The sequence below is a fragment of the Setaria italica genome, chromosome II (assembly GCF_000263155.2).
Source record: "Setaria italica strain Yugu1 chromosome II, Setaria_italica_v2.0, whole genome shotgun sequence".
Taxonomy (NCBI): domain Eukaryota; kingdom Viridiplantae; phylum Streptophyta; class Magnoliopsida; order Poales; family Poaceae; genus Setaria; species Setaria italica.
In genome coordinates, this window is record NC_028451.1 from 43,493,311 (window position 1) to 43,518,469 (window position 25,159).

Sequence of the window (25,159 nt, forward strand, 5' to 3'; positions counted from 1 at the left end):
ATACTGCTTGATTTTCATCCAAGACGTCCTTTGGTCGTTTTCAAGCGACACGATGGTGATTTATCCTTTATGACTTTTTTTTCCTATCCTAGGGCTATGCTAGTTTGGTCGGACTCCTACCAGCTCCAGCTCCACCTGACACCGTACTGTAGCACACACTATGTACGGGAGCTATTTTTCTTTCTCCTCTCCCTCTCTCTCACAAACCAGCAGGGAGCCGGAGGAGGCTCCAGCTCCTGCTCCTGGGGCCTCTTGCACTACATTGCAGGAGCTGGAGTCCAAGGAGTCCGACCAAACTGATCCTTAACCTAAGATAGCAAAACAAAGCACAGGAGCTGGAGTCCAAGGAGCCCGGCCAAACTAATCCTTAACCTAAAATAGCAAAACAAAGCCCACGATGCTGTCACTTGAAAACATAAAATGGTTGAGGTATCAAAAATTGGATGGAATTGTAGTTTAAGGTCAAGATTAGATAAACAAAAGAATTGAGAGGTTAAATGGACCTTTTCCTTTAAAACAACCTTGTTGAGAATGTAAATGTAAATATCACAACTCCTATTTTTCAGGCAACTATTGTGCCTTCGAGAGTACGATCAGGAACTGTTCCTGTCAGTCTTGGAAAGGGGGACGTACCAATTGACTAGAGATATACTTAGGACGTACTCAGTGTTAATGGCACAAGAGGTACATGCGCACTCTGAAATATGAACACTCAGGGTTAAATGTCTGCCGATGTGATGATGGGGGGATGAGCTTTATCTTCGCGAAGGAAATTACTCTGAACTGAGATTTTGGGAGGCAGATAGATCGGTCGAGGAGGACTGTGATTTAGCGAGTGATGGATATGATAGGAGATCAGACCTAGTGACGAGGAGACCAGCAGGCTAAGAATGATCTGTTCGATCGGCATGTAGAACCACCGAAAAGAGATTGCGAAGGAACAAAGTAGGAGATCCGTAGGATCACAATTGGAGCGACGAGATATGTTGATGGAATCCCACTGACTGTCAGATATCTTGCACCCAATCTAAAGGAAGTCACCTACCGTTAACCTTTAGACCCAGAACTCAACTTTTGACATCAATTCTCACTCTCACGTCTTTCTCAAACCTTATCCCTCTCTTAGCTTTGCATGATCAGAGCCACATCAGGTTCAGTAAAAACTGAAATTCCTATCCCTTTGCAGAAATTTTTACCTGATTTGCTGCCCGAAGTTATTTTATTGAGCTTGATCCTCTGGCGCGGCGCAAAAGAAAGGCCGGTAGCGCCGTAGCCTTTTTCTGAATGAACAAAGTAAGTAGCGTATCTGAATCCAAAAGGAGATTCTACTTCTATACTCTATACAATACTCCAAGCGGGCGAAGGAGCCTTGTACTTCAAGATCTTCAGAAAATCTCTGCAAATCAACGAACCAAGCCCAGGCGGCCCAGTTGATGAAAAGGCTCCTTCAAGCATCGTTCCGGAGCGTCATCGCGTGCGCACGCATGGAGACCGCTCGCTCGTCTCCGGCCGGCTTTCTGCGCGCGGCCGCCGGCGCCAGCGACCTGCGCGTATCTTTCCGCATTCGTACCGGCGCGCTTTATGGTTGGGGATCCCAATCCACCTGCCCATTGAATCCGATCCCGAGCCGATGCTTTTGCTTCGAGTTCCGGCGGGGCCTAGCGGCTGGGGATCCCATGATCACGCCCACTTGCCGCAGCATCGTCGCCTGATGAATGCCCAACTACCCCCACCCCCGCCCGGCCGTGGACCATGCGCGTGCGTGGGTCGGACGGATCCATCATTAGCGAAGGGGGGCGCGCACGGGCGGCGATTGATCAGGTCACTCATTGCCCCACTAACGCTAAGCGCGGCGCGGCGCCGGGAACGGCCTGTAGCATCGAGTTGACGCGACGGCTGGGGCCTTCGTGAGGTGGTGGAGCTGCCCTCTCCAGCCTGCTCGATGGCGCGCGGTTGATGACGCCGTGCGGATGGCAGCCACGCTGGTTTTTTGTTGGATAGGCTTGCAGTGCAGGTCGGTGTCGTCGAGTCCGACACGTTACGTGAATCGTGAGGGACATGGTTGGCAGTCAACTATTCTAAGCCTAATTCTTTGGTTCGTGGCTACCTCTAGCTGTCACGTTGCGTATTTGCGGCGGCGTATCGAGCAAGAAGAGCAGCAAGCAGCTCTTTTGTAGCAGAAGTTTGGGTCCCAAGGTGTTCCGCACAAAAAGTAAGAAAAGGAAAGAAAGATCTAATAATGGACGTTGGAAAGCCCAAGTTTGCATGTAGACCACAGCCCAGCTTTTCTTGGACGGGCCAATAACAAACAGCCCGGGAGCATCAAATTGGACCCTTTTGTAACGTGTCTGGACTTACGTACCAGGCCGAAACTTCCCCCAGCAGGCCAGCAGTCCACACCTAGAATTCTATTGTGACCCAATACGGAGTTACAGGTTGGGCCCAACATGGGCTGGATTACAATTCGTTCTCATCATTCATTCCGTCTCCATTCCTGGATTTTCCTGCTGCGGCACGAGCTGTTAGTTACTAGTAAACTCCTAGCGGTAACTCGTACGCGACACGTATCGCACGTTAATGGCGAATCCCGGCGCCTCTCGCGATCTCGCCCCGTCGTAACAAATACCATTAACCCCCGGAGCATGATCGGCCGCTTTCGCTCTCACCTCCCAATCCCGCCCCGCGCGGGCCCCACCCCTGCCGCCTCTGTACGACCCCGATGGCAGTACGGTCACATCACCGGCACGGCGCATTCCAGCGACCGACGCCGAGCCAGCCACAACCGCAACCGCATGCATTCCCCCCACTCCTTTTTCCCTCGTGAAATCCTCCTTCACCCCCTTTTGTCGCCCTTGTGCGGTGAGGAATCATAGTTTTGGTTTTCACTGTTCCGCTGACGAGGAGAGGGCAGAGGGGGATGGTAAGTAGCGGCGGCATCAACCGGGGGCGATCGACAGCTACCGGGCAGCGGCAGGCAGGCGACCGGGCCGTTGCACTCTGCTTTCCCCTCGCGGCCGCTGCCCGAGATGGCAAGCCCGGCCCCACACCCCGGACACCGGCCGGATCGATCGCTGGTGGCTGCAAACCTAGCTAGTTTCGATCCGCCTGCCCCTGAATGGCAACGGCGCAGATGGCTGGCGCGAGATTGGCCGTGTATTATCCCCTGTCAATCGGGGTCAGACAACTATTAGTGCGTGATTAGCCATCGCTTTTGCGTTTTCGCTCAGCGGATGGAACGCCCGAGCCAGCCGCCCGCCGTGCTTATCGGCGGTTTTGACTCTTGGGATCAGCACCGGGCTGGGGGCGAGAGCTCGCACGCCCACAGAATCGCAGGCGCGTCGTGGGACCGCTGTGGTAGCAGCAGGTAGCGAGGACGGGACGACAAAGGCGTCGAAGCCCCTGGAAAGGAAACCTTTTGGCCGCGCCGCGGAGAGCCGTTGCTGTACATGCGCCACGCACAGGACAGACAGATGGTACCGTGAAGTAACCCTCTGGCTGGCCCGATCAGGAGCACAGCATACATAGTGTTGTCCTCGGCCGCGCCCGAAAGCGACGACCCCCTGTTACCATTACCACGCCGCCAGGACATAATTTTACCATGCTCTGCTTGTTAATTCAGAGGCTAATCCAATGTTTGCTACCAGCTGATGATTAGCATGTGGAACACGTAACCCGTAATTAACTACGCTTCGGATCGAAGTCGTATAAGCGGTCGTCACCGGGATAAAGATCCGCAGCGGCGCGTGAAGCTGCCAGCTAGGGGGAAAGAGATCGAGGTTGGCGGGAGGGCGGCGGCTCGCTGCTTGCATCGCATGGCAAAGGCTGATACGGCGCCAGAGCCAGGCACCGAGTTTCAACACAGACAGGTACCATACGGGGGCGACTGTGCTTTAGGATGAGTTGATTTCAGCTAAGCAACAGATGACAGGTTTGTTCGGGAGCACTTTTGATCTGAAAACAAAACGTGCTTTTATTTGCACCAGAGGCGGCAAAGTGAGGTAAAATCTGCCTTGTCCTTATCTGCTAGTACGTATCCCCGCGATAAAAATCTCGGCATCAATTCCCCCGATCTGCTTGTCTAGACCCTACACCACACCCCCCAACTCGTGTGCTGCCGTCGACCTCGATGTGTCGTCGCTAGCTAGCTGCACATTACGACATTGCCACCGGACAGTGACGGCCGAATTATACACGCTCGGATGTACAAATCTACCCCTTCGCTAACCATGGTTACTTAGCAGCTTCCTCGGCTTGCCCCAGCCAATCACCCGCGCGCACTCCGGTGGTGGGCATGGCATTTTACCGCAATCCCGTCGCAACACCTAGCGTGCAGCGGCAGCGCGGGCCAATCGCGATCGCGACGGCGTGGTAAAAACGCGGGCGAATCGCGGGGAGACGCGTAGCGCGTAGGCGAGCGCCGCCAGCCATACGACCGAGAGGCTGTGGGGGCCGGGGGTGAACACAAGGGTGGTTAAAGGCGGACAGAGGCAGGGGTCAATTCCGCCGCCCCGGAGATAAGATTTGGATGCGCGCCCGCCGTCGCCGTCGCGGGTGCCGTCACCCAAAAACTACCCGATTCGGGCAGAGCCAGAGGCGACAGGCCCGAAAGGGGCCGAGCCCCTGTGCGGCGCGCCGACGTTTCGAGCGCCCGTACGCCGCCCCCCGCTCTCGCACTGCTCGGTGCCTCGCGCGCTCTCTCGCCGGGGCGCTCGACGCGGCGGCGTCGGCGCACGCAGAAAACCACCCGGAAGGAGGCTGCTGGCTCCATGATCCCGCGCGCCTACGCCTAACTCCTTTCCGTCTAGGCCTAACTCCCTTTCCTCCCCCGGCCGGCCGCTCCGATCCAGGTCCTCCTCCCCGGCCGCAGCGCACGCCGCGCGGCTTGTCTCGCGCGCCATTGCCAACGCCACGGCGGCGCCCGCGCGGACGCGTGGCTGTCGCTCTTTCTCGGCGGCGGATCGAGCATGACCGCCGGCCGGAAGGAGGTGGATGAGATTGTGTCACGATCAGGGGAGAACGATGCCATGTTCTCAGCCTCTGGGTGCAAGATATATGAGGGTGCCAGTGACATGGCACGACAAGATATGGGAAATGGTCTAGCCATTTTAAAACCCATCTGCACATACATTACATTCCAATAATGATTCAACCCAAACATGCCGTACATTCTCTTCATAATTTTGATCAAACATAAAATAAAATAGACTCTTCAAAAAAGTTAGAATGACTTATAATTTGGAATAGAAGTAGTAGCTAGTATATGAACATTAATTTTTACATGCGGGCATGTGCATGAATCAAGCATACACACACATGCATGCAATTACCATGCCCGAATTTTTTCAATCTTAATTACATGACAGTGATAATTGATAAGTAGTAAAGCAGTTAATTGTGTGACTGGGATGTCATCTCAACTGCATTCTTGTGGAATTATTATATGCAGGGCCCACCACACTATAGATTCACTATCATATATCTATGTAAGTACAAGTAGATTTTTTTGGGGGGTTTCAAATACGGCCTACTCCTATAGCAATGTCGTTGCTTAGCTAGTCCGTACTGGTACGTGCTCGTGGTAGGCGATGGGGGCACTATATGCATGCAAGTGTCCTGTGCGTGCTACTACTCAGTGCTCACTGAATGAGACTACCACTACAACAACTACCAGAGCTAGCAATGTTGACTACCTGAAAAGCCAGCCATGCATTCGATGCATGCCCATAGGCACGTCGGTATCATGGATTCACGGGTTCCAGTTCACCCCGGAGAGCTGCTGGTAGGGATGCTGGAAACTGCAGGCGGCGGCGGCAGCTTCCGGCGGCACCGGCGTGCCGAGAATGGCGTGGTGATGGTAGGTCGCCGCAGCTTGCACGCCGAGCGGAGTGAGGAACGTAGGGATTGCATTGGCGCCGCCGCCGCCAGTGTCGTTGTCGACGGCACCGGCCCCAACAGCACCCAGCTGATTTCTTTCGGACGGCGACGACAGGGACATACCGCCGTCGGTGGCGTCTCTGCCGCTATACCCATGGAATCTTTTTGTCGGGGGAAGGATCGCGAGCGCTGACGCGTCGAGCCAGTTGAATGGGGTGGAGGAGGAAACGAACAGCTGCTTGGTGGCAGACGGAGCCGCCCTCGCCGCCGCGGCGAGATGGCTCAGGGAGGTGGCGCCCGCCGAGAGGCCGGCGGCGTCCTCTGGGGTGAGCAGGCCGTCCAGGAAGTTATCCTCGTGGCCTTCGTGATGGTGGAGCAGCGAGGTGTAGTTTCCGCCATGCGCCCCTCCTCCCCCAGCTGCGGCGGCCATGGCAGCCGCCGCGGCGTGGCGCGGGTACGCGGCCATCACCGCGTCCTCGACGGAGCCCTCGCACTCCATGCTCCTCTGCTGATCGCCGGCACCAAGCTTGGTGGTCTTCTTGTAGATGCGGCACAACACCCAGTCGTCCAGCTGAGACACTAATTATTAGAGCTTGATCAACCACACCGGCTATTCGAGAATATTGCCCAGTCTTCAGACTGTTGCACACATACCCTGAGAGAGGTGGCCTTGCCACCGCCGGCGCCGGGCGGCGGCCGGTTGGCGGCGGCGGAACTCGCCGCGTCCGCGAGGCGGTACTCGTGCATGATCCAGTTGGTCTTGAGGCCCTTGGGCGGCTTCCCGCGGTAGAACACGAGCGCCTTCTTCACGCCGACCTTCTCGCGGTTGCCGGTGGACGCCAGGATGGGCTTGTCGGTGCCGGTGGCCTTCCAGTACCCCGACGTCGCCGCCCGGTTCGGCCGCGCTCCGTTGGGGTACTTGCGGTCCCTTGGGCTGAAGAAGTACCACTCGTGCTCCCCGAAGCTCGCCTTATCTGATCCAAGCCAAAGTGCATGAGAGTAGCTTAATTATGCATTCAAGTATGCAACTGATGCTGTAGCAAGTGCAAATCACCACTACTTTACTTCGAAAAAGATGTGCATAGTAGTAAAAGAATATTTTAATACTTAGCACCAGATACTGCATAATCCAAGCACGGGAAAGGTGAGATAATCATCATGTCAAATAATAAATTATTCTCCAATCAACTTGGTACGGATTTACATGGCGCCCACGTACCGGGGAGCTCCCACGGGTCGAACTTGTAGAGGTCGACCTCGGCGATGATGGCGACGGGGAGCGGCGCGGAGGCGGCCTTCTTCTTGAGGTAGTGGACGACCAGCTCCTCGTCCGTCGGGTGGAACCGGAACCCCGGCGGGAGGTCCGGCGCCGAGCTCGTCTGCTTCTGCTGCTGCGGCGGCGCCGAGCCGGACGACGAGTCCGTGCTCTCCATGGACCTCATCGGTCGATCACCCTGTAGCAAAGCACCAACAACACCAGATCAGCAGATCGATCTACCAGACTATATATACGCACGCAACAAGCACGGCGGCAACACCTTGTGCTACCCAACCGCCAGGCTGTTAGCTTTACCGCGGGATGGATGGATGGATCCCTGCAGCTTGGCAGAGCTTCTAGTGTGAAGGATCGGAGCAGACAGCGACGAGGATAGCCGGGGTTTGTTACGCTGTCGGTTGGGAGGAGCTGAGCGGGCGGCGGCGGGCGAGTGATCTGCGCTGGGATTTTTGGTGGTTTCGTCGGGAGCCCAATGGAACCGTGGCGATGGAGGAGAGCCGGCCAGAGACGGAGGCGCAGGCGGGCAGGGAAGGAAGGAGTGGGAGGCGCCGAAGGCATTGGCCCGAGAAATATGGCTCCGTTGCACCGAACCCAGAGCCCCGGACCCGTCGCCGCTCGACACGTACCCCCGCCGCCGCCCGTACTGCGTGTCAGCTTGCCACCGGCCCCGCGCCCGCGCGTGACCGTGAAGCGCCCTCGCCTCGGCTGGGTCTGGGCTCTATGCGCAAGCGGGCTGGTTGGCTGCGTCGTACGGGCTCCTTCCGAGCAGAGCCCATTAGCTCGCACAGGTGGGCTTGTTGTGTGGCCCGCTTCTAAAGATACATGGGCTGATTTCTTCCCCGTTAGCCCGTCTTGAGCCGCTGACATGGCCCCTGGGCTATCATGAAATTTGGAGCGGCAGGCAAGTAGAAAGTGCAGTGCAGGTTCCCTGAAAAAAAAAGGTGCAGTGCTGGTCTGAACTCTGAAGCGAGAACTGCATGTTTCTTTTTTCCTTAAAAAAATCCAGACGTAGAATTTAATTTAACCTGTTTCTTCGAATGTTCCAGCGCTGAATTTGAAAATTTTGAGCTCGGGTTGTACGTCTTCCTGACCGTGCTCATGCATGGTTCATGACTTGACCGTGGCCGTAGTTTCTTAATCACAAGCAGGTTTTCTTTTTTTGAACGAACACAAGCAGGTTTTCTTAAACAGGTTTCTCATACTGAAACTTTTGATTCCAGCAAAGCGTGGGGGCAGTGCTGCACTAGCTGCTGAATTCAAACATTTCAAGTAAACAAATGAAAGGCAGAACCATCGAACCGATCTGCATGAGGTCGGATCGGTGAAAAGCGAAATCTAGCATTATACAATTATACGCACATTCTTTGACGTATCTAATCTTTCTACTTTCCGAAACGGGTCTTTAACGTACTCTCAGGAAGCGTATACATGATCATAACGCATTATTCTACCTCTTGCATTTTCCGAATTGATGTTTGAAAATAATTAAAGCTCCAAATTTTTATAAGGTTACTTTGACGAGCTTTGCTGACATTCCAATTTTGAAGCGCATGCAGACATTCTAGCCGGTGGTTATATTTTATTAGCCGGTCACGCCGCTACAGTCCGAGTCCCCGCCGCATGGCTGCATGCTGGGAACGGACTAGTTCTTGGCTGACGAAAGAAAGTCGCTGTCAACATACACGGAGCTGATTCCAGAAACAAACAAATTAGACTAATGGGAGCTTATCTGGACTTCAAAGATCAAAGACCGGTGGTTGACTGCACAAATCCCTAAATAATCAGCGCTTAACTAGTTTCAGACCAGCTCGATCTCAACTGCATTAACCGCCAGTGAATCTTCAGCTCATGAAGATGCTGGGAAAAAGAACTGCGGTCTGAGTTTGGGTAGTCTCTAGTCTGCAAGGCTGCTCTGACCCGAACCCCGTCGTCCGTACAGTGCCTAACGAGTGAGCTGACGCACACCGCGCTGTAGAAAAGAAAGCTGCCTGGATTTCCGTTCGGGACTGCTACGTGCTGTAACAATCAGTTAACGCCGCGATCCGTTTGGCTGACCTTGATCCTGTCAATGATCCTGACGCCTTGGCCTCTGACCGATCCGTCGGTTAATCAAACTCTGACTCTTGTTTAGTGATTAATGATGATCCGGGTCAATGCCCATCTTGACGCCGGGGGCTGCATTGCAAATTTGCAGGTCAGACTAGCGTCTGACTCATCAACGGATAGGTGTGGATTGCCTGCCGGTCGGGTGGAATAATCGTTCGTCTTCTCCCCACGAGCACGAGGCACATGTCGGGCAGCACGGCAGCAGGATGGTATGATCTGATCGAACAGTTGAATGTGTTAGGTCAGCCGAGACGACGACGCAGCAGCTAGAGTCCTGCGGTTCCATGTGGCGGCTTGGAAAAAAAATAGAAACAACAGAGAGGTTACCCGACGGCCACGGAGAAAGTTCAGGCTCGATCGCGGTTACCGGTCGAACCCGGAACCGCACGCGTACGCAACATCCGGGCAAGTATCATCGATCGCCTGTCTTTGTCAGACAACGTGATCACGAAAACGGCAGGATACTGCTGGGGAAAAGGACTTTGCGCGGTGTCCCCTTTTTCATTTTGCGCGGTGCCCCTTTTTTTCATTTCGAAATTTTACGATTGCTCGACCTAACATTTGGAGATGAAGTTTTTGGGTTTCTTAATTTACAGGAATGAAAAACACGCTGGCGCGAAGAGGTGACTTCGCGGATGCTGAGATTAGGTGTTGGGAAGTGAGGACGCTCACATCGAGTTGCGTTCGATCGGGGTGACGAGAGGATTTCGACCGTGGAAGCGACAGCGCGAGCGCGGGCGAAGTGCCAGATGCGAAGTGGTCATCCAGAAGCGATGGCGTGGGACAACACTCAAAGGCGAAGTGGAGAAGACGGCTTCGACGCTCTGGCCCACCTAGGCTTGGGTATAAAGTGATGAGTTATAAAGGGGTGTGACAAAAGTGGTGTAATGTTATTGTAATATTCTCGAATATGCTTCACATGACAAGTAAAGAAAGGAGTCGAGTTGTAAAGTGTAAAAATTACAACCTTATAAAATGGGATCGTGGTGAATGCAAACGGATACGTTCGGACGGAGGGAGAGCTTTCTCAAACTCTCCCGAAGCCATTTTCTCAGCTCTTTGTCTTTCTTATTATTTTCATTTGGAAATTTGTTGCTCACTCCAGGCACGATTTTCTACCCAACGGATGCTGATCGTGTCTTGTTCTTCGTGCGTCTTCCCTGCTCTGATCATCCTCGCAAGTCTTCTATTTTCTTTCTTTTTTGGGCTTTTGGATGTGGTCAGTCAGATCACCGGGCGTGCGCGTTTACACGTCGTAGTACTGGCACGTTTGTACTTAGTGGTACGCACTTGTGCGATTGGTTGAAATCCAATGGAAAACGAGAGACTTGAATGGCAAGCAACTTAGCTTGGAGGAATGCTAATTTGTTAGTAGTAGATGTTTGGGTGCAGTGAGTCTGGCCTTGCCGGCTAAGACAAAGATTTCTTCCTAGTATAGTTCAACCACGCCAAAAGAGTAGTTAGAGTACCATTAGCATTAGGCAACAGAAAGCGCAGTCCCAAGTGCAACTCCAACCTTTTGATGGACTTGGTTACGGAGAATAATCAAGTGCTCACTTCGTTCTTTTTCTACCACATTGCATTGTTTTCTACCGCATTTCCAACAATGTATCTTCGGAGAATCAGAAGCAACCAACTCTGGTCACACTCGTGCAAGCGGCATGAAACTGCCTTACAAGTTCCAAAGGAGAGTCACTACGACCCGTCCGATCATTCGCGAACTTGAGCCATGAAGAACAGCAGCACCCATGCATACTCCACGATCGCCGGTTGACCACTGACCGTTAAAGACCGGTTCAGAAGTCAGCCTCGGGGCTCGGGCGCACGCACGCGAAGTGCAACTCGTTTCGGACTGTGCATCGTCGGGCGGGGCACTGCAGCCTGCAGCCGCCGCATCGACAGTGACTACTCTGCAGCCTGTTGCTGTAATGGACGCGTTGTTTCATCCGAGAGACACACGGCGGCATCGGAACAAAGCCTTGGTGATCGTGTGGTGGAGGCGCATCCTTTGGCTGCCGCACGTTTTAACCGCGACCGCACGCAGCAGACGGCGACCAAGCTGCGACCGCACGCTAAAAGCACGAGCCGGGCGGCGGTTAAAAGCGAGGTTTCCCAGCGCCGAGCTTGCATGCCGCCGGCGGCGGCTGAAAAGGACAAGCAGGATGGTTGGAGGATGGAGAATCTGGATCGCATCGCATCTCTTGTGCGCCGGCGCCGGCTCGCCGCGGGAGCCCGTGCTGTTTGTTTTGGGTCCGTATGTACTCGGGATTGAACGGGAAAACACGGTTAGTTGGTGCCCGTGTAGCAGGAAATGGTCTTCCGAGGATGTAGTGTTTATCGGAGTGTCCTGGTCGTGGTTGGATGGGAGACCAGTTCGTCGCGTGGGCATTGCTTGAGCATAGGTTTTGCTGCTCACTCGTATGATAGTATTAAATACTTGCCCTTTTCCTCTCTTTGACATCTGACATTATTAATTACTTGTCTTTTTCCTCCCACTTTATTTTTTTCACTGCATCATTTCGGATTCGGAGGGGAGAAAATGCCGAGCCGATGCCTTTTTTTTTTTGCCTCATATGACTATAACTTTTCCTTTGGCGAATCTGATTGCTTTCTTTATAATGCTATAACACCAAGCAATATAAAAAAATCTCTTCCAACAAAGCACGTGTCATACATTTTCTAGCTGGTTAATCATAATCCACCACTCACCAAAAGAGAGAGAAGGATTGGGCTTTTGAACTATTCCAATTCAGGACCAGGAATTCAACAGTCTTTGCTTGCAAAAAATTTAGAACACCTAAAGGGTGGTGACCGCAACTATGTGGGTAAGAAGCAACTACCAATCTGAAAAGGACGACAGAATTCCAATACACTCAAAGTTTGGATCTTGATCAATTTCTTCAAGTAGTCTAAAAAATACTGGATGATAGCATTTAACAGATGTCCTTTATTTTGAAGTTAGGACTACTTTATAAACCCATTTAGAGTATCAAACAACTCAACTTTTTTGTTGAGGCTGCAACAGGGTCAGAGATCCCACACTTGAACTCAATATAAGTGACCTAGGCCCAGAAAGGTGAACAATTTTGCGGCACATGCATGGTGCAGTGAGAGATACAATGGGGGAGGGGGAGGGGGAGGGGGAGAAGAGAGATACAATTATACAAGTGTAGTTGTTTCAAGTTTTAGGTAATTTCAAATGCAATTCAATGTATGCATGTATCTAGTCAAGGATGGAATAATGTTATTGTTGAAGTTTGTTTTGTCCTCGCTTGTGTGAAACCATATTAAGTCTTACTTGTCGGGTCGTTAATTGAAATGTTATGGTAAAGGTTTCTTTCCAAAATATAATGTACTGACTTGTAAAATGTAAGAGTAAAAAAATGCAAACACGAGAATTTGGTTTATGAATTAACCCGATTTACCAAAATATAATTCACATGTTGTTGATCAAATTTGAAAACTAATTACCATATATTAGTTGCACAAAATAAAATAATCTATTTACCAAAATAGAATTAACCTCAAGAGAATTGAATTATAGGAAAACACCAAAATCTAACATATGTTCAAATACAAATCCATTCCAATGTTTTGGCTCCTACTCTTTTACTTATCAACATGGAGGTATCTTTCATTCATTTAGAGAATAAATAGAAATTTACAAGATTAATCAATTTTTCGAAATATTAGATATTGGATTAAACACGTGTGGTAATTTATTGCTATATTTTTTGTGTGATGATAAGGGAGTAGGTGGAATTCAAAACCTTTACAATTCTTCGAGCAAAAAAAATGTGCTGCTATATCAGACTAGCTTTTAATAGTTCAAAGGTAGGATCGATACTTTTGATCTATATGCTGATTTTAAGATTATTTACATACTCCACCCACAAATATAATTATTTCTAACATTTAAAATTTCTCCCAAAATATAAGCATCCTTGACATTTAAAATTTATCCGCAAATATAAGCCATCCTAAGTTTTTCCTTTCACATCACGCGCACCATCAATACATTATCCCATCTTAAAAGCTCTTATTATACAATTAGATTAGCCAAGGGAATGCACTTAGACTATGCAGGTGCGTGCAAGCTATTATGCCATGCGCATGCAGTGGTGATTTATTCCTTTTAAAATTAGGGCTATATTGGTTTTTTAACTTCAAATCTTAATTTGTCCTAAAAATCCTAAAAAACACTTATATTTGCTTATTAGAGTAGACTAAAGTCTAGTCTTGTTTCCTTTTCCTTTTTTTTTCTTCTCTTATAGACTAAATTCTAGTCTTGTGTCCTGGATTGGGCGATCGAGCTCTCAAGGGGCTTGCTACTGTAGACAGGCGCTGACATGTTGCTCCACAGGTCCAGTTTTTTTTTTTTTAAAAAAGAATTCCAGAAGAGTGTCGAGCTCTTTGTCCTAATGGTGGCGTCGTAAATACGGTTTGACGCTCTGAGCCACTCGGCCGCCTCCACGAAACCCCCTCCTCTCGGCCCATCTGCTACATCCGGCCCCCTGCTCCCTCAAACTGTCCGTCCATCGCTGGGTCCACCTCCACATGTGCTGTAACTGATATCAGTTCTTCGAATTACCTCTGGAGTATACATACATGTATTGGTTCTGAACTTTTTTGATCACCTATGGAGTGATGCAGACAAGACAATTTCAAACAGCTTCGGTGCTCCTGCCATCTACGGACAAGGTTACTACTCTTGATTATGTATATTAGACATATATAGCACACTACATCCTTATACTCCCAGTTTATTCAATTATTTTTCTTTGCACGGTACACCATTCAATTCATCTGCTGATGCAAAGGAGAAACGAAATATCAGAAGAAAACTTGACTTGACTGAATGTTATGCACCAGAAGAGACATGGTTCAACCGTCTATTATATGTAACTGCTACCTTTTTTATTATTGACGTTTCTATAATCTAAAACTCAGAACTTTATTTCCTCAGAACAGATAATACTTTAGCTATATATAATTCTTTTACTTTCTATTGTCCGCATAAATTACACCCCTACCAATAACTGATGTTACCAAAATAAATTTACTCAATAATTATTTGCCATGACCTATAAAGAACACAATTATGAGCAGCGCAGCGTAGCACGCCTATCCACTTAGTACATATATAGTATGAACCCTTTTCTATCGATATACGTTTTGGCGGAGCTCCTGACCGTTTAGAAGAGAACATACGGCTCAACTTAGGTCTTGTTTAGTTCCTCCTTTTTTCCAACTTTAGCACTATGCAAAAAGAAGATTCCCATCACATCAAACTTGCGGTACATGCATGGAGTACTAAATGTAGACGAAATTAAAAACTAATTGCACAGTTTTATTGTACTTTGCGAGACGAATCTTTTGAGCCTAATTAGTCAATGTTTGGACAATAATTCACAAATACAAACGAAATACTACAATTGCGCATTTATGGCAAAATGCAAACTTTGCCACTTCCAATTTGGGAACTAAACAAGACCTTAGGATATCATGCACTCGGAGAAGACTAAATGGACTTTAAACATCACAATATCTTGGAAATTATTAACCTTGAGGGGTAAAAGTTAAATAGCAATAACTATCTACTACTACCGATAGTTAATTGCTATAATAATTATATCAATTATTTTACCAAAAAGTAAAGTGCCATAGGCTCATAGCAGATGTCCATCCGAGCTATGAAAACACCACATAGACACATGCCATCCTTTTATAAAAATAAATGTCACTCACAGTGCCAAATTACACTTAGCCACAATTGGAAGGCCAGAAATTTTTTGTTGAATTCCATGAACATCACATACACCGAAAAGCTGAGCGTCGACATGCAGTTTTCCTGCAGGATATGCAAAGTTGCATTTAACATGCATAGGACTATATATATGTGATGCCTTGCAAGAACGCATTTCATACCATCCATGCACATAGATTAAATTGATAAATGCAATAGAATGCACGAGATCAACATAATTTCATTTGGAAACATGTACCCTCCCAAAATAATATCTTGTCTGCCGTTCCAGAGTAGCACGTCAATTCTCCCCCTCTAAATTTCATTTGGACAAACAAATAACGAAACACCATTCAACATTTCTTTTTCCAGTAAAATGCTAACGTATTACCACGTTGAGTACTGTAAATAAACTTAAATAAATATTCTAGCTATGAGATGGTTCGAAGCACACAGTACAACACTCTAGCATGTATTATATTGATAGAGAAGGAGATATACATGGAATTTAACACCTATTGCCAGTTGCCACTGTGAAGCTAAGCAGCTAATATAAAATGTGAAACATAGTACCGCACTTTCAAATGATCCACGATTATTTTTGCAAACATTGAAGGAAAAGTAAAAAAAAAAGATGGAACATGACGAGCGAGTCTGATAGACTCGCATTGCATTAGCAGCTTGTAAAAACCATTTCTTTACATAGAAATTTATTCATTTTGTACATGTAGATATGCCTGTCATTATTTGCAAAAGGCGCATCTTCGCGTTGACTGCGTATGGTCAGTCGTGTAACTTATTCTACATTGAAATATTTCTATCACCTCATATTTACCCAAAAATTGACTAAAGAAACTAAATGAACCAATATCCCCCCTCCAGGTTAATGAGTTATTCATCATCCGGTCGTCGTTAACTGTACTGATTCGCTGGCCTGAATAGTAGTCGGTGTACGATCTGTTCAAAATTACAGCCTGGAGGCGATCATCTGCTGCCTTCGTGGCACGCTCATCTCTGTTTCTTTAATCCTCTCCATGACCGCGTCCGCTGCCCTTGACACCAGCTCGGCCAAGTCACTGCAGATCAAGAGATCGCCATTGCAGATACAGTTAGTTCTTCCAAGCTAGTTTGCATCATTGTATTGCATAATGCAGGTAGACGTCGGAGCTAGGTCGTCTGGGCGTGTAGAGCACGTACCCTGTGGCCGGGTCGTAGGTGATCCCGACGGTGTACTTGGCCTCGCGGAGCGCGAGGCGGAAGCGCTCGATGTCGCGGGGGGCGTAGGCGTTGCTGTCGACGACGTCCTGCGGCAGGACGAGCTCGGAGGGCTTGATGCCGTAGAAGATTGGGATGATGGCCTTGCGCGCCTCGACGAGCGAGGCGAGCTCGTGGAGGCAGAAGTCGGAGTCGAAGTAGTGCCTGGAGAAGATGGCCACCCCCACCTTGCACTGGCCGATGCCGGCGTTGATGCGCTCCTCCAGCCGGTCGCCCGGGCGCATCGACTTGTTGTCCAGGAAGGAGCGCACCCGCCCGCCGCTCAGCTGCAGCAGCCGGTCGTACAGCAGCCGCGCCACGTTGTGCTTCGTGTCCACCCCGCGGTGGTTGATGAAGACGTCGTACGCCGCCGCCCTCGCGCCGCCGCTGCCGCCGCCGCCGGACATCATCATCATCTCCTCCTCGTCGACGAACTCCACCGCCCCGTTTCCAAACAAGTTGCTCATCATAGTGAAACCTTTGATTACAGCAAAGTGTTCGGGAGTTTTGCTGCACTAGCAGGTGAATTCAGCGTTCAGGTAAATAAGCGAGAGCAGAACGTGAATTGCGACCGGCTCGGTGCCAACAAGCGAAATCTAGCAGTGTACAATTTACACAAATTCTCTTTCGCGTATCGTCTTCTATATATACTATACATTCTGATTTCTGAAACGAGTCTTTAACGTAAGCATTCTAGTCCATCCTTGGACGAACGCGAACCCTAAGCCGCGCATGCATTACTTTATTAGCCGGTCATGCCAGTATGGTTCATTCCGGGTCCATGCATGGCTGCACGCTGGATCGGACCACGGAAGTCACTGTCAACGAAAAAGGAAGCTGATTATTCAAAAAGAAAATAAATAAACAAACTATACAAGTTGCATATAAGGGTGGTAATACAATCCAACACAGTCCTATCTATTTTTAATTCAAAATCATATAATATTATGACTCGATCCTTATTAGTCTGATAATAAGCCTGATCTTTAAATTAGAGTACCACCCTAGTTGCATGGGGATCCTAACTACAGTCCAGTCTACAGTAGGCTCCAAAAATCAAAGACCAGTTGACCACACTAATCAATAACAAAATAGTATTTCAGTCCCAACTGCAATAACCGTCAGGACCTTCATCAACTGATGAGAAGTTTCACCGCGAAAGATCATCCTGTAGACGTTTGAGTAGCTTCCAAGTAGTCTCATCGCCCGTACACAGCTTAACGAGTGAACTGACGTATATCGCGGGCGCTTAACGTATTCCGTCTGGGGCCGGGACTGCTAAAGTGTTAACGCTGCTAATCGTTTGGCTGACCTTTGATCCTGTCAATTCCGGGGTCTCAGCCTCTGACCGGCCGGTCGTTCGTTCGTTCGTTCGATCCGCCGATTATTGTTTGGTTGATCAAACCCTGACTTGTGTTAGTGATTGGTGATCCGGGCCGATCAATGCTCATCTTAATGATGTGGCTGCTGCATTGCGCTGCGCATGCAGGTCAAACAGGAGTTGCAGGACTAGCCGCGTCTGGTCTTGACCCATGAAGAGAAGTAGCTAGAGAACTGCAAATGGATCTGGATGCTTGGCGCGGGGCGACTTGTCTCTCCCAGACTCCATAAGACATGGCACATGGAGGCCTGTAGCAGCAGGAATGCAGGATGGATAGTACCATCTGCAATGAAACGTTGAATTTTCAGGGTCAGGCCGGTCAGACGACAACGCCGTCGAGTCCTGCAGTTTCTGAAGCAGCTTGGGGAAATAGAAACAACAGAGCGGGCGGTTAGCTGAAGCCGCGGAGAAATTTCAGGCTCGTCGCGTACCGCTAAAACCCGGAACTGCACGCAACAACGGAGCAAGTACTATCAGTGATAATAATAAAATGATTGATTTGCTTTGTGCCACCTCATTTTCTCGCCGAATTCTTCAATAATGTGAATTTAGAACAGGGGAGACACGGAAGTCGTTGGTGCAGAAAGCAGAAAACGATCGGCTTTGTCGGGGCCATGATCGGGTTATCTGAGCATGTCTTTGTCAGCCAACGTGATCGCGGAAACGGACGCTCTTGTCTCCTTTTGTGCGTTCTCCGATTCCCTCATGCTTGCAGGTCTGTCATTTTCGTTCTTTTTTTTGGGGGGATATATATCGATCACTGGTGCATGCGTTCACACAGGTACGTCTTGAACAGGAAGCGACTCTTCCGTGGAGGCAGGCGTGCCAAATTAATTGCTAGAGATTAGGGTGAGCATTAGCTTGCCGGTTAAGACTAACATTATTTCTACTAGAGAGTACTATACAATCCAATCACTGAAGAATCAGTGTACCTTTGGACAAGAGAAAGCTAGGGCATTCTCCCATTCAACTCTGATAGCATTTTGTGGAATTGGTTATGCCGGAGAATAGCCAAGGGCTAGTGCATTTTTTTTGTACCGCGTTTAATTTCCAAGAGACTGTATCTTTTGAGGATCGGAGACAGTCAGTGCTGGTCACCACAAATGCGGGAAAGGCATATGAAGCTACCTTACAAGTTCCAAAGGAGCTCAGCTACGACCCGTTCGATCATTCGCGAACTGCTTGAACGATGAAACAGCGCGCACGAGACGCATGCATCTTGGGTTGAACACTGACTGTGCCCAGAATTCAGCTAGTGCAGCACGCTAGCACCCATATATCCATCTCTGTGCGCGCCCCCGCAGGCGTCGCGTTCCGGTCATCATCTCGTCGCGTCACACGGCGGGCAGCAGCCGTCACCCGTCAGCTGCTGCGTCCCTGCCTCGTGGCCCGGTTGACGACCGCATCCCGGAACGAGTTCGTGCGCGCGACGAGAGAGAGAGACACGCGGCGGCATCGGACGACGAAAGCCCGGTGATCTTGTGGTGTCCCTGGCGGCTGTCGCGCGCGCGCTTTGACGGTTTGACTGCTGGTGCTTGGGAGACGACGGCGTCGTCCTCCCGCCCTCCCGGCCTGCCTCCCCATGCCAAGCACGAATTAAACGCGCTAATATGACAGGAAATAAATAAATGCAACGCCGAGCTGCCGGCGGCGGCCGAAAAGGACAAGGGCACGCCGCGGAGGAGAATCTGAATCTCGTCTCCTGTGCTGTGCCGCCGCTGCCGCCATCCGGGAGAGCAACATGCCAACATGCCCGTCCGTACTGTTGTGAGGAGAGAACGAGCATGTCCGTACACAATGTCGTTGAACTTGAAGGGGGAGCAGGGTTGGTGCTCGGAAAGTGTCCCCCCAGCCTAACAGCCTGTAACAGGAAACGGTCGTCCAGTGTGTAACCACCTGCTTGTTGAGAGAGTTGAGTGTCAATGTGCCATAGTCGCGGTTGGAGACTGGTTCTTGTTAGCATGGCGAGCTTGGTTTGAGGCGGTACTTCTGATCTTCGCTCGTGTCGTGCGCGCGTGCTTTGACAGTTGACATTAGTCACACGCATTACTACTATCTTTTTGTTCACATGCATCAAATTTCATAGTGTTAGCTGAGTAGTACGTGTAATGTCTTAGTAGACTCTTGTCTTTTGAACCTTTCTCTTTGTTTTGCGAATGCAATAAGTTTTAATCTAATAACCTTTCTAATACTAACATCAAGTAAAAAAGTTCTTTCAACAGGACCCTTGTTATGCGTTCTCCAGTTAACCTCATGCAAAGTTGATCAGCACTAGCCACCAGTAGAAATATAAGGATATATATAGAGCTTTTGGACTATTCCAATTCAAGGGCAAAGAATTCAACAGTCTTTGGTTGCAAAAAAATATAATATAACACCTAAAGGTGGGACCGCAATTATGTAGGTACGAAACAACTATACAAATCTCACAACCAACAAGCTAGGCCAGAATTCCATAAAGTTTCAAAGTTTGAGTCTTAATTCCTTCAAGTCTAGAGAAAGTGTAGACTGTCTAATTCATTTAGCGTTTGTTCCTTTTGAACTTTGAAGGTTCTATAAAACCCATTTGAATATATATCAACATAATTATGCATGTATAGTTTCAAAACTATGGGTGGCTTCCAGTATAAATCAATGTATGTAACCAGCCGGGGGACAATGTTATTGTTGAAATTCATTCCGGCCCTGTTTCACCATGTTGAATTCCTATATAACTAGTCCATCAACCCGTGCTCCCGCACGGGCTAATATTTTTAAAAGCTATTGTATTTAAAAATTATTTAGAAATTAAACTCTAGCTAATAATTAAAATTGTTTAATTACTACTCTCTTATTTTTCAATACTTCAACATAATACTTATATAGATATGTACCTATCTTTATCCAGTTGTGATTGATTTTGAATTAATAATTATTCTATGCACCTTTTCATCCATATTCATACTTTTTCTATTTTGTATCACACCTCCAATCCTCCATACATTATGTTTAGCATACAAATCAATATTTATCATCGATTCCTCGTATACTTTATAAATGGTCTAAATGGTGGCACTCATCATGTGTATATACTTTAACTTAGTATTTTTATATTAACAATGACATAAATAGGTAATTTAGAATCATATATTACTTTACTTTTTGACATTTCTGTATGATGCACATGAAGATAATTAGATTAAGGTTTAGGTGTTTACTTTAGGTTATTTTTAATAACGATATTCGTGGGTAACATAAATAAAATTTTTGAATGACATTTTAAGTTATGCTTTATAATGATGTGTATTACTAAATTGGATGATTATTATGAGGTTACTTTAGATTATTTTTTATAATAGCTGAGCTCGATAATTTAGATATAGATTTAGAGCTCATTTTTGAATATTTTCACAATGACAGTGGTGGGTAACTTTTTAGAAAATATAATAGATCAATGGCTATGATTATTAGAGTTTACAGGATTGGTGTTTGATGTTTTTTAATTTTTATGAGAATTTATCTCTTTTTTTCTAGCTTGTCTTGTGGTTAGAAAATATAATAGATCTCTTTTTTCTATCTTGTCTCGTGGGAACTAATACAGAGTCTCCAATGGAACAAAATAAGACTACATTGCTACAAAACTATTACCATAAGCTACCTCTCGTTTGTTAAATATTCAAACATAATACTTATGTAGATATATACTTAATATCTTTATCTAATTATGATAGATTTTAGTTAGTAATTACTCTATAATATTTTCATCCACATTTATAATCTTTAACTTTTCACTTTGCATCACAGGTATGCGCTTGAATTTGTTTAATGAACCCTAATTTTGAGATACAATTTTAGCATAGAAATTTATATTCTCATCACTTTATATCCTTATAAATGGTGACACACATCATACGTAAAGACCTTAATTATTATATCGTATACCAATAGTGTAAGATATAGACGATTTAGAATCATATATTGTTGTATATTTTTAATTAAGGTTATTTGATTAAAACGTAGGGTTACCTCATGTTATTTTTAATAATGGCATGTGTGGGTAATATAGATGCAAATTTAATGGGTTACTTTAAGTATTAGTGGTAGGCAATTCAGTTGCAAATTAGGGGGTTATTTTAAATATTGTTTATAATGGCATAAGTGGGTAATTTTGATGAAGATTAAGGGGTTACTTTAGTTTATTTTATATAATGGCAGATGTGGGTAATTTATATATAGATTTAGGGGGTTACTTTAGGCTATTTTCATAATGGCGTAGGTGGATAATTTTTTTAAAAATATAATAGATCCAATGGATATGATGATTTGAATCTATCGATTGATGGTTGGATGTTTTGCTTTTTTGTGAGAATTTCTAGGATTTCTCTCTTTTTCTAGGGTGTCCACCTAAGAATCCTAGGTGGCTTCACCTGGAGGCTTCAAAAGGAGCCTTCAATTAGTAATAGTAAGATGGACTGGGTCCTTAACTGAATTCCGCAAAATAATTGTATATATGGACTTATACAATGTTCAAGTAAAAAAAAGGTTTTGGTTTACTAGTTAACCATATTTACCATATGGAGTAGCAAAGAGATCCATAGCTACTACTAGTTATAGAAATATTAGCTTTTTACTGCTGAAATTTCCAAACAAAAATTTGAACCTCAAGAGGATAATTCTAAGAAAATTTTGCAACAGAAATTTGCCATCCAAACTTTCCAAATTATGAAAAACACCACTATAAAGGTCAAAATCGGTTAGTTACCATCAGAATTTGCCTCTTATATATTTGTAACATGCCACTTGTATACATAATTACATGTATTAGACACAAATAAATGCCCTCGTTTTCAACCTTATATATCATCCATTGCGCTTTAAACTGCCACAGTGGCCGCTACCCATCCATTGCCGGCCTCCATCATTTTTACTAGAACCGACACCCCAGCCCTCCCACCCTCTACCTCAAGTCAGGCTTGACCGCATGGGGAGGGGAGCGCCAACACGCCAGATCTGGTCACAGCTTCACTGCGCTCGTGTTAGTGTACGTACATCACATAGGTATGTCGCACACACTGCCCTAAAATAAAAAAGAGAGAGAGAATGCATAAATTCTCACTCATAGTCCCATGCTAAATTCGTTTGTTAAAATGCAGTCCTCCAACAGTACACCAAAAAAAAGTTTCATTTAACATGTAGAGGAGGAATGCATATATATATATATATATGATGCAGTGGCAATAGCAGATTTCATTTCATCCATATGCGTGCAGATCAAATTTATCAATTCAATAGAACAGAAGAAATCAAATGTATAATTAAATTAACTGAAAATATATGCATCAGTCCATTCGAAAATCAAAACAGGCTTATGCAAAAAAAAAAAACCACACCCCCGTTCCAAATCAGTGCATGCATTTTCTCCCCGAAATTTCATTTTGATAATCAAATAACACGGTATTAGTTCCTGGAGTAAGATGTAATATTTAGACCTGAGATAATGTTGAAGCGATGACATGGTTCAAAGTACACAATGTAGCTGGTATACCCTATACCCGTTGTCACGGTGAAGAGCTAGCTGCTACAGTGTGAAACCTAATACCACTCTTTCAAACGATCCATGCTAAACTCGTTGCGGATTAAACACGTACAGTCAAATAACTGGAAATAGAGACGAGACATGAAGTATACGTGTATGCCCCAGGCCATGGCGAGGAAAATGGGTGTGAGACAAAGACGTTTGAATCCAACAGCGCCATGCAACAGGCCATTGCAGTGGCAGTCTGTAAAAAATCACCTGTTACATACAATTTCATTTGTTTTCTACATGTACACATGTGGCTGTCATTATTTGAAAAAGCCACACGTCTTCTTCGCAAGGACCGTGAATGGCCAGTCATGCAGCTTATTCTACATGGGCATACATTAATTCTAACAATCGCCCCCAAAATTTATGAAAGAATGACTAAATCAGAAAAAAATCGAATCAATTACAATGAAAAAAAAAATGAACCAATCCCCTACATGTGTTAATGAGTTACTGTACTTGTATTATTGTTCACCATGCATGCTTCCCGGTCGTTAATTGATGACGCAGGCCAGCTTGCACGCAGCTTGTTGCTGATGTATGTGCATGTTCCGTTCAAATGGTCACAGCCTGGATGCGATCATCTGCCGTTGTGGCATGCTCTGACCCATTTCTTGAATCCTTTCCATCACCGCGTCCGCTGCCGTGTACACCAGCTCGGCCAAGTCCCTGCAGATCGAGAGAGATCGCCATTCAGTTAGTTCATCAATTCCAAGCTAGCTGCATCATATTGCATGTAGTATATGCAGGGAAAAAGGTAGACGGCAGAGGCTGATCATGAGAAGAATTTCAATGGCGGCGTGCAGTGTGTACGTACCCTGTGGCGGGGTCGTAGGTGAGGCCGACGGTGTACTTGGCCTCCTGGAGCGCGAGCCTGAAGCGCTCGATGTCCCTGGGGGCGTGGGCTTTGGAGTCGGCCACTTCCTGCGGCAGGATTAGCTCGGAGGGCTTGATGCCGTAGAAGATTGGGATGAGGACCTTGCGCGACTCGACGATGGAGGCGAGCTCGTGGAGGCAGAACTCGGAATCGAAGTAGCGCTTGGAGAAGATGGCCACGGCGACCTTGCACTGCCTGATGCCCTCGTCGATGCTCTCGCCCAGCCTGTCGCCCGGGCGCATCGACTTGTTGTCCAGGAACGAGCGCACCCGGCCGCCGCTGAGGTGTTCAAGGCGGTCGTACAGCAGCCGCGCCACGTTGTGCTTGGTGTCCACCCCGCGGTGGTTGATGAAGACGTCGTACGCCGGCGACATCGCCCCGCGGCTGCGGCGGCCGGGCTTCGTCTTCTGCTCGTCGTCGACGAGCCCCGCCCACCGCGCGGCCGCCGCGGCGTTCCCGGCCGCCGCCTCCGCCGACGCGTTCAGCCGCGACGCCACGGGCCTCTGCTGCAGCCCGCACGACGCTGCCATTATACTGATCGTCGCGGAATGTGCGGGATCGATCGGAGCACCGCCGGTGATGGATGCCCTTAGTTCCTTCCGCGGTTTCCGGAATGCGGCGTGCGCCCGATCGACGATCTCGACCGTGCTAGTGGCAACCGGTGCTGTGTGCGATGCTGTCCCCGACCGAGATGGATCGGATGGCTAAGCTAGCTAGCTGCTCGACCAGATCAGTCGGTGAATTGAGAAGCAGATGAATCGATCAACGATTGACACCGTCGTCTGTGGCGCTGCTAGCTCTGGAAAACAATGTCGATGGTGGCGATGAGGAGGACTGGCAGGGGTATGTTTTTATAGCCTCGGTGCCCATGACCGCCTGGATCCTCCCGCGGAAAATCAAGATTCAAATGTTTGTCTGGTGAGTTGACAGGAAAGTTTACGCGGCCTCCTCCGCCATCGCCTGCTCGTGCTCGATCCCCAGCGGTCCAGCGCAGTCACATTCAACGGACCCCGCGAAGAAAGGCGTTTGGAGGGTCGAGCGCATGCGCGGGGCGCACGGTCCCGACAACCACAGCCCCGGGA

At 47.8% G+C, this 25,159-nt stretch overlaps 3 protein-coding genes across 3 annotated transcripts; all 3 read right to left on the bottom strand.

Moving 5' to 3' along the window:
* Window positions 1-5,245: 5,245 nt before the first annotated feature.
* On the bottom strand, window positions 5,246-7,335 carry LOC101766170 (NAC transcription factor NAM-B2). Its single transcript, XM_022824558.1, has 3 exons — window positions 7,094-7,335; window positions 6,529-6,848; window positions 5,246-6,445 (listed from the first exon to the last, which is right to left on the bottom strand). The coding sequence occupies exons 1-3, from the start codon at window positions 7,314-7,316 to the stop codon at window positions 5,747-5,749; spliced, it is 1,242 nt and encodes a 413-aa protein (XP_022680293.1). The 5' UTR covers window positions 7,317-7,335; the 3' UTR covers window positions 5,246-5,746.
* An 8,634-nt stretch (window positions 7,336-15,969) lies between these two features.
* LOC101783190 (toll/interleukin-1 receptor-like protein) lies at window positions 15,970-17,459 on the bottom strand. Its single transcript, XM_012843748.1, is given in 5 exon segments — window positions 15,970-16,078; window positions 16,200-16,566; window positions 16,569-16,598; window positions 16,601-16,643; window positions 17,376-17,459. Coding segments are annotated over 5 exon segments (633 nt in total).
* Window positions 17,460-23,488: 6,029 nt separating this feature from the next.
* LOC101783597 (TIR domain-containing protein) lies at window positions 23,489-24,607 on the bottom strand. Its single transcript, XM_004959707.2, has 2 exons — window positions 24,018-24,607; window positions 23,489-23,869 (listed from the first exon to the last, which is right to left on the bottom strand). The coding sequence occupies exons 1-2, from the start codon at window positions 24,605-24,607 to the stop codon at window positions 23,764-23,766; spliced, it is 696 nt and encodes a 231-aa protein (XP_004959764.1). The 3' UTR covers window positions 23,489-23,763.
* Window positions 24,608-25,159: the final 552 nt, after the last annotated feature.

Excerpts from the sequence above, each read along its gene's own strand:
- LOC101766170 (XM_022824558.1), bottom strand. The coding sequence starts at position 7,316 with ATGAGGTCCATGGAGAGCACGGACTCGTCGTCCGGCTCGGCGCCGCCG. Across the intron at positions 6,849-7,093 it reads CGACCCGTGGGAGCTCCCCG|ATAAGGCGAGCTTCGGGGAG; the intron begins GTACGTGGGCGC and ends GGCTTGGATCAG. Across the intron at positions 6,446-6,528 it reads GCAAGGCCACCTCTCTCAGG|CTGGACGACTGGGTGTTGTG; the intron begins GTATGTGTGCAA and ends TTAGTGTCTCAG.
- LOC101783597 (XM_004959707.2), bottom strand. The coding sequence starts at position 24,607 with ATGGCAGCGTCGTGCGGGCTGCAGCAGAGGCCCGTGGCGTCGCGGCTG. Across the intron at positions 23,870-24,017 it reads ACCTACGACCCCGCCACAGG|GGACTTGGCCGAGCTGGTGT; the intron begins GTACGTACACAC and ends CTCGATCTGCAG.